Below are 9,168 nucleotides of genomic sequence, written 5' to 3'. Positions count from 1 at the left end.
TAGAGATCTTTTGTCTCGAAATCATACGTTCAGCAAAACTTACTTTATATCCTTTAAAAAACTTACTTTATGCTATCGGGGTATATATATGTTTACGCAGATAAAAGAACAAAGAAAAGAATCGACGCAGAACAAGGCCTGAAATGGCACTCGTTTTTTATTTTCTTTTGAGGGATTTCAAATGGCACTCGTGGTTCAGTGATCGGTATGGAGAGGGAAAGAGAGGGCGGACTGGGGGGCTAACTCATTTCATGGGCTGCATCAAGCTCTTGTGGCTACAACCAACCCCCTGCCTGCCGCAAGGACGCCCTCAATGGGGTGTGGGGGGCGTAGTCCAGCGCCGGAGGACCAGCGCATATTTTACTTCTACTTATATTTTTAAAACAGAAAAAAAATTCTTAAAATTTAAAAGCTTTATAGGGTGTTCTAAATATGTTTATATAATGTCACATAATGTTATGTATTCATGACAAATGTTTAAGTATTTAAAGAAAGTTTGATAGCATTAAAAAAATTGTATATGACACTTTAAAAATGTTTAATTATTCAAAATGAATGTTTGTGACAACGAAAAATGTTTCTACAATGTACTTTTGTGTAATTAAAAAATGGTTTTTCCCACTGAAAAAATGCTGACCTTTTTTACCCAGTATAATCAAAATCGCTCACATACACGAGCATACACTCACCCTATGAACACATGCACGCATGCACACCCTATCCTATGAGCACCTCTGAGAGACTGAGTCGGCACATCATCTTGCGATTGATGAAGTCGACACAGAAGTCTTCGTAGTCAACGAAAATGTCTTCTCTCACTTAAAGCACATCGTTGAAATGCCTGGAATAAATCCAACACCAATGCCAAGTTTAGGACTTGTGGATGAGGATATCACTGTCCTGCTAAACATCCAACCACAGGTTAATTCGCAAAATGCTGAAATTTTAAAATATGTTGATGTGTTTCAAAAAATTATTCACAAAAAAATAAAAAAATGTTAAAAAAAAGTTCATGTAATTCAAGAAAAAGTGTTGCATGAGTCCGAAAAATGTGCATGACATTTACAAAAATGTTCACACAATTAAACAATATGTTCATGATATTTAAAAAAAAGTTCAACTAGTTTAAAAACATAGTTTTGTACCACTTAAAAAGACTGCAAAGTGTATTTTATTTTTTTAGCATGTATTCGGAACAATGATGAAAATATGTATTTAAAAAAATGTAATCATGTATTTAAAAATATTCAATATGTATCAGAAAAATATTACACATTTATAAAAATAGTGTACAATGTGCAGTGAAAGAAGTAGACATTTGTTGAAAAAAGGGAAAGAAAAAAAAATAAATATAAAGGAGAGAGCCAGTGAAAATAAAAGGAAAAACAAATAAAACCAAAAATAAAACCGAAGAAAATTAATATAAAATAATAAACAGGAAAATTAAGAAAACAGAAGATCATCGTAAAAGGAAACACAAAAATAGAGAAAACTGCGATAAAAACCAACACAGAAACAATATAGAAAACAGCGACAGAAAACTAATTCCGCTGGAACCCGAACTGGGCTGAGCCATAATGGCTCGCCTAAGCGAGATGTCATGAACATTTTTTCTCAAAGCCATAAACAGTTTATAAAATTGGGTTGTCTTATATTTTTTTAAGAATTACAAATATTTAAATTTATATCTAAGTTTAAGTTTTATAATTTGATTAGTTTAAAATATACATAAAAGGGAATAATAAAAAATAAAATTAGTTTGACATCGACGTAATGGCAATGCAACGACCCACGTCCCTGTTGGGCCGGCCCAGCACCGGCTCCCTCTAGCGAGGCTGTCTTCCACCTCGCGTCAAGTGAGGTATAGTACACCCCTCAAAAGATTCTCAAAAAGCGAATCAACCTGTGGTTGAGTTGGTTAGGTGGACAGTGGTATCCCCGACCCACCAGGGTTCAAATCCTGGTGCTCGCATTATTCCTGGATTTATTTCAGAATTTCCGGCGATGCGCTTTCAGTGGGAGGAGACGTTCCCGTCGACGACGAGGCGCCTACGATGACTTCGTAAATCTCAAGATGATATGCCGGCTCAGTCTCTCGGAGGTGCTCATAGGGGTAGGGTGTGCGTGTGTGCGTTCATAGGGATGAGTGTATGCGCGTATATATGAGCGCTTGTGTCTGTACTGATGCTCAAAAAAAAAGATTCTCAAAAAAGAAAAGGTACACCCCTAATAAAGAGGCGAGGTATAGTAGCGCCCTAACATCTCACAATAAGTGATAAATAGCTCCCGCGCCGCCCTGGGTACGTTATAGTCGTTCACGCTTCTCCTATATGACCGCTCATAGTATTGTCCAATAATTTCATTCTTTATTATTAGAAATTTTTATTGCAATTTTTTTTAAAAAAATCTTACAAATTTTGGTAACCAGCTGAAGAATTGAAAATTATACTATTCTCTTTAAACATATCTGAAAAATGTTCATCACGTATTTCGTAAATTTTTCATTGTATGTTAAGGAATACTCATCATGTATGTAAAAAATATATTCATTGTGTGTTTGGAAAAAAGTATAAAAATTACATAACATTAAAATATGAAGAAAAACAAAGAGCCAAAAGTAAACAAATGAAAATGCGAGAAAAAAATATTTTTTGAGAGAAAACCAACTGTTGTACATGCCGAGAAACATAGGTGAATCGCAAAGATGGGTTGAGGTTGACCCATAAAAATGGGTGAAGCACGTCTTGCCTACCATTTGACATAGCGAGCGTCAAATATAGTTTACCATTACCAACATGTTAATAGCAGCCATTTGGGCCTGGTTTAGATCATTTTTTTTTGAAAATCTGAATCCCGACGAAAATAATAGTCATTGGACATCATGTGGAACAATTTCCCTTTGGAAATCCTCTTGAGACTTAATGTTTATCACTGTCTTTATGTCTATCAATCTTCATGTTGGAATTATATTTAAAAAATGATAATTTAAGATTGTGACTTCGTTGCTTTAATAATGTAATAGATTTCACAGAGAAGTTTACGAAATCCTAGATTTTATATTTATTTCCCTGTGCTACGAAATTGAAAATCATATGAATTTTTCTACCAAACCACCTTTCATACGATGTCAACATGCCAATACTTTTCTTTGGCAAAGACAATGTGGAAATAAGAATATCACTGCACGGTCACAACGAAATGTCTCGTCTTTTACATGTCTTAAAAGCAAACCGCACAAAACATACTACACTTTGTGTCATTGAGAACACTCAAAATTTATCGGATCCATGAAGAGCTGCGAGATTTCCAAATTAAAGGAATATCAAAAGTAAGGTTCGAGTGCCCTCTCCTCTCAAATCTTCAAGATTTTTTTCATGAAGTCTCCTCACCTGATGCTAAGAATACTTAGAAATTAGGTCATTAGGGATACAATTGTAAGTAATCCAGTATCTCCATTCCTACGAAACAAACATCATACATGGAACACAAAGTCTTGAGGGCTGCAGTTCTATGAAAATTCTTAAAGAGATCTTCCAGCAATATAGGCCATTCGATCTATATCTAACGGATAGAAAGGAAACTATGACGATTTACCCACACGGCGGACCGAATGATCCCATATTGTTGGTTTTTTTTAAAAAAATCCAAGAGTTTCAGTGTGGTGTTTTCTCCCAAGGATACTCAATGTTTTTTTTTCATTTTACCCTCCATTGATTGATTGGGTAATTTAATTTAATTTGCAAAAGAAAAAGAGATATTGGTGGACAACATTTTGGAGGAGATATTAATGGGGTGTCATCATCCAGACGGATCCTCCTCATCCAAATCCATTCCCCTGCTTCCCTTTGTCGTGTCCCCTCCAAATTGAAAATCATATAAATTTTTCTACCAAACCACCTTTCATACGATGTCAACATGCCAATACTTTTCTTTGGCAACGACAATGTGAAAATAAGAATATCACTGCACGGTCACAACGAAATGTTTCGTCTTTTACATGTCTTAAATGCAAACCGCACAAATATATTACACTTTGTGTCATTGAGAGCACTCAAAATTTATCGGATCCATGAAGAGCTGCGAGATTTCCAAATTAAAGGAATAGGAAAAGTAAGGTTCGGGTGCCCTCTCCTCTCAAACCTTCAAGATTTTTTTTCATGAAGTCTCCTCACCTAATGCTAAGAATACTTAGAAATTAGGTCAATATGGACACAATTGCAAGGAATCCAGTATCTCCATTCCTATGAAACAGATATCATACATACATGGAAACAAGATCTCGAGGGTTGAAAATCCATGGAAATTCTTAGAAAAATCTTGCGGACCGAACGAGCCCATATTGATGGTTTTTAAAATTTTACTTTCAAGAGTTATCAATGTGGTGCCTTTTTTTTCAAGGATAGTCAATGGGGTGTTTTCATTTTACCACCCCATAAATGGCGTAATTTAATTTATTTTAATTTGCAAAAGAAAAAGAGATATTGGTGGACAACATTTTGCAGGAGATATTAATAGGGTGTCATCATCCAGATGGATCCTCCTCATCCTAATCCATTCCCCTGCTTCCCTTTGTCGTGTCCCCTCCAAAAACAGAGCAGCCACCCTCAAAAAAAAAAACAAAAAAAAAACAGAGCAGCCGATTAACCGACGCACTCCACCGCGGACCCTCCCCTCCCCTCCTCGCCGTCCCCGTCCCCGGAGCGCAACCAACCGGAAGAAAAGAAGAAAAAAAATCCCCAATTCCCCGACACCCGACGGCAATGTCGCTCCGCAAGCGCCAGCGCTCGGCGAGCAGCTCCCGCCTCTCCTCCCTCTCGTCGCCGGCGTCGCCCCCGCGCCCCGTCGCCGCCTCCGCCTCCTCCCCGCCGCTCTCGTTCCCCGGCGCCGACCTCCTCCTCCGCCTCCACCTCGACCCCTCCTCCGCCGACGACGCCGATGTCAAGCCCGACCCCGCCGCCTTCCTCGACCTCCACGTCTCCTCGGCGTCCCTCCTCCGCTCCCGCTACTTCGCGGCGCTCCTCTCCGACCGCTGGTGCCCCGACCCGTCCTCCTCCCCCGCCGGCCGCCTCTCCCTCGCCGTCCCCGCCGCGCCCTCCTGCGCCCGCCCCTTCCACGCCCACGTCGAGGTCGTCCGCCTCCTCCACACGCTCGACTTCGCGGGCGCCATCCGCTCCCCCGCCGACGCCCTCGACATCCTCCCCGTCGCGCTGCAGCTCCTCTTCGACGCCTGCGTCGAGGCCTGCATCCGCTTCCTCGAGGCCGTGCCCTGGTCCGAGGAGGAGGAGGCTCGCGTGCTGGACCTCGCGCCGCTCCTCCCCGGCGACGAGGCCGCCGACCTCCTCGCCAGGGTCTCCCTCCCCCCCGCCGCCGCCGCGGGCGAGGCGGCCGCCAGGTCGCCCTCGGAGGCCATGCTGCACGGCCTGATCCATTCCGCCATCCACGGCCACCCCGTCCCCGCCGCCACCAAGGCGTTCGTGGCGATGCTCCTCAAGGACTACCCCTCCCGCGACTGCGTGCACAAGGTGCTCGACGAGGCGTTCCTCTCCCGGCTCGACACCGTGAAGGAGCTCCTGGGGAAGTACGCCAGCCCCGACTTCAGGATTGCCGTCGACAGCGACGAGCGAGAGGCGATACAGAAGTTGAACCTGCACTCGGCGGTCCTGAATGTGAAGCATCTGCTCTGGCTCATTGAGAGGATGGTGGACATGAGGGTGGCTGATAACGCGGTGAAGCTTTGGAGCGAGCAGGTTGCGCTTGCTGCTGACTTGCAGAAGTTGCTCAATGATGCTGACATGTGGAGGAACATGGCTCCTGGGCTCCCGATGCTTGTGACCAGATGCACCCTCAGGCTCGCTCATTCAGTTATGATTGGGGAGACACTGGTTCCTCGGCAGGTTAGTCTGCAAGATGACATATCTCCATCTTAAGTCTATCATACTCCCTCCGTTCCTAAATATTTGTCTTTTTAGAGGTTTCAAATGGTGACTACATACGGAGCAAAATGAGTGAATCTACACTCTAAAATATGTCTATATACATCCGTATGTGGTGACCATTTGAAATCTCTAGAAAGACAAATATTTAGAAACGGAGGGAGTAGATGTTAGTACTTCTTGAAATATGCTACGATGCTAAGTGCCTAACTTCCAATATGATCACTTGATTCTGTTGCAAATCAGTCAGTGAGTTATCCATATGTGACATCAGATACTCTGGTATTGTCATGCTAGATGATTTGCTACAGTGTTCGTGGTTAGATATTATCGTATCTAAGTACTATGTCTTTGTGTGAGTGTACATGTGCAGTAGCTTACCTGTGGAAATGATCTCATGCTATATTTGAATACCTAACTCTGCCTCAGCTTTTGCTATAATTTATTGATGGAATGCTTTCACAGATATAAGTTAGTGAATTAGTGATATTGACATTTTGTTAAATCTTAGCACAAAATATCAATAAGTGTACTCCATTCTTTATACTTGAGCCATGACTTGCATCTGGATATGACATAAGGCTGTAGGTTCCCATTCCCGTAATCATGGTGGTTTCCTGGTTGATTCTGGTGTACTTTTAGGTCACATTTTCTGTAGGATTGACCATCTGTACTTATGTTGAAGACTCACCTAGAACATGATAGAACTTTTTGAAGTATTAATGTGCTGGTGCTTGCAGTAATAGAGTTCCATTCACTTCTTGCACTAATAGAATGCATTTCCAAGTTCTTATAGTAACGGAGACCCTATGATGACCTGGAAGCTTGCATGTGTTCTAGGCAAAATTCTGGTGGAATTCTTCTAATAAAGGAGTTGATTGGTTGATATAGAAATATGTTTGTGGTGGGAACTGGAACTGGTTAAGAGTTGAATGAAAGGTATCTAATTAGAAAAATAGGTGGAGGCTCTTGTAGAGGATAGATAGGTAGCAGAATCTATTCAGATGGAAAGCTTTTATGAGGATGAATCAAGATTTGGGTAATTCATGCCTTTAGGTGAATAGAAAGTTACTTCTGCAAATATCCGTTGGGTCCAATAAGATAATGCACAGTATGGTGAAAACACGCCCTTCGAACTGGTTCGAGCTATTGGTGAATGGAGATGGTCTAAGATTTTCTTTAGTAAGTGAAGTGGTATTTTTTGAGAGCAAATGGTTAGGATGAGTGGTTCCTCTTTCCTGTTTAGCTTTACAATGGAATATTGTTAGTCATGCACACTTGTGCATTTTCAGCCAGGCCCAGTGGAGTTTCTTTCTTTAAGCCTGCCAGATCCATCTCAAGTATTTATGGTCAAGGGCTAGCAGGGCCATCCGAATAGAAATAGGTGGTATGGGCTTTTTTTAGTAGGTCATCCTAGCAGATGTCCTAAAGTCACAAGCACCATTTTATTCGTATCAATTGAATGTAGAGACTCCCCCATGTTGTGTATCGTAAATTCATAAGCTAGTGGATTTTGCTCCTGAAAACATCAAGACTTATGGGGACTTTCAATCTAACCCTTTCCACATGCTATCTAGTGCCATTAGTCGTTCGAATCTTACAAGTGGGCTCTTGGTTGGCTCTGTGCACAATGTTCATGATATAATTCACTGTAAAATCGATCCTTGGTATTATCTGCTCATGCAGCTTTTTGCATCTATATCTGCTATATGAACTTGTTTATGTTTAAAGTGTCCTGCCTGAGCCTGCAATTAGGCCTTGTTTGGATTACCATTTCGTCTCAAATACCGCTGTAGAAAAGACACAGATCTCCGCCCATCGTTTTGTTTCCAACTGGAAATCTGCTAGTCGCCGGTAAGATGCATGTGTAAACTAAATACGTCTGTATTTGATTACACCGCATCCAAGCGTGGCCTTAGTTGTATTTTGTCACACCCATTTGGACGCTAACTAATTGCTTGCTGTGCCATCTTTCATTCCACCACCTGCTTGGCATCCAGTGTGCACAGCCACTGCAGTTTTTAGTTCAGCATAAAATTTGAGAAAATGATCAGTCTCTGAATAGTTTGATGTATCGGAATGTAGCACTTCTTGTGACCCTGCCAATTATCTTGATCTACAACAAAACAGAACTGGCAATTTATATATTCTGGACATCTTCTAGCTCTCTGTTGCCAGATTTCTTATAAAAACTCTTAGACTGCACTACATCAAGTTTATGCTTGTAGCATTGTTGTTGTATACCACTGGGTTTGGGCTCTCATGTGTCACCTCTATTTCTCAGGTGAGGATGAAGCTTGTCAAAAGTTGGCTTCCTGTCCTGAATGTCTGCAGGGACATCGCCCAACCTATGCACAGTGGATACAAATCGTCAAACTGCCAAGAGCTGGAGGAGACATTTCTTAAGATCATCTCCACTTTGTCTGTCCCGGATGCTCAGGAGCTGCTGCAACAATGCCTCGGGTTCTCAACTCGCAACGTGGATGACTGCCAGCATTTGGTTACCGCCTTCAAGACATGGTTCAGGCGAGCTTCCAGGGATCCACAAGGTCCACAAGGTGGGGAAGACTGAGTGATGGAGCTGACGTTAACGTTTTCAAGCAGCGTGCTCTGTGCGTCATTGTACAATCGAACCTGTAATTATCTGTAGGCCTCCTTGTCCTTGAATAATCTGAAGTTTGTTTAGCCTGGTGCCTGTCTTTTGTATATAAAATCCTTGATTTTGCACTAAGCTAAGCTATTCATCACCTTCTGAGATACTAACTGCCACTGGTTTCATCCCCACTCTCGATGTCAAACAGACAAACATGGACGAGGCCATCGAGCAGGTGAGATCTGCGCTTAACTTGTCTTGCTTGCTGTGCTCTGTCGAGTGGAATCCATCTTATTCATGTGTCTGGGACTCTTCCATCTATTTATGTGTCTGGGACTCTACCGTACCATAGTAGATATTTATCCATAGATATCTATATCTAGACTTACTAGGCGCCTTTTCCTCTTTATTTCGAACAAGCAAAGGCGCTCAAGGTGCCATTCATTTCTCTTCAAAATATTTTACATGAGTGATAGCATCTGTTAAAGCCTGGATCAGGGGGGAATGCCTATCAGAGTGAACAACATTGGTACATATGAACCTAGAACGTGTGGGTTTGCATTACCCTGTTCCCTAGCTAATTTTGCTGCATTATGAGCTTCATTGTTACTAGTTCTAGGGATATGGAAAACCTGGATATGC

General features: G+C 41.9%; 1 protein-coding gene across 1 annotated transcript; it reads left to right on the top strand.

The window, feature by feature from the left end:
• The first annotated feature begins 4,625 nt into the window (after positions 1 to 4,625).
• LOC123087046 (BTB/POZ domain-containing protein At1g63850) lies at positions 4,626 to 8,692 on the top strand. The gene is made up of 2 exons (XM_044508948.1): positions 4,626 to 5,894; positions 8,218 to 8,692. The coding sequence occupies exons 1-2, from the start codon at positions 4,761 to 4,763 to the stop codon at positions 8,503 to 8,505; spliced, it is 1,422 nt and encodes a 473-aa protein (XP_044364883.1). The 5' UTR covers positions 4,626 to 4,760; the 3' UTR covers positions 8,506 to 8,692.
• The last annotated feature ends 476 nt before the right edge of the window (positions 8,693 to 9,168 follow it).

The sequence above is a fragment of the Triticum aestivum genome, chromosome 4A, assembly GCF_018294505.1.
Source record: "Triticum aestivum cultivar Chinese Spring chromosome 4A, IWGSC CS RefSeq v2.1, whole genome shotgun sequence".
NCBI lineage: Eukaryota > Viridiplantae > Streptophyta > Magnoliopsida > Poales > Poaceae > Triticum > Triticum aestivum.
The sequence above is the reverse complement of the archived record's forward strand: the minus strand, read 5'-3'. Positions and strand labels throughout refer to the sequence as shown.

Coding starts and splice junctions, on each gene's coding strand:
- LOC123087046 (XM_044508948.1), top strand. CDS start 4,761: ATGTCGCTCCGCAAGCGCCAGCGCTCGGCGAGCAGCTCCCGCCTCTCC. Junction 5,895..8,217: donor AGACACTGGTTCCTCGGCAG/GTTAGTCTGCAA, acceptor TCTATTTCTCAG/GTGAGGATGAAGCTTGTCAA.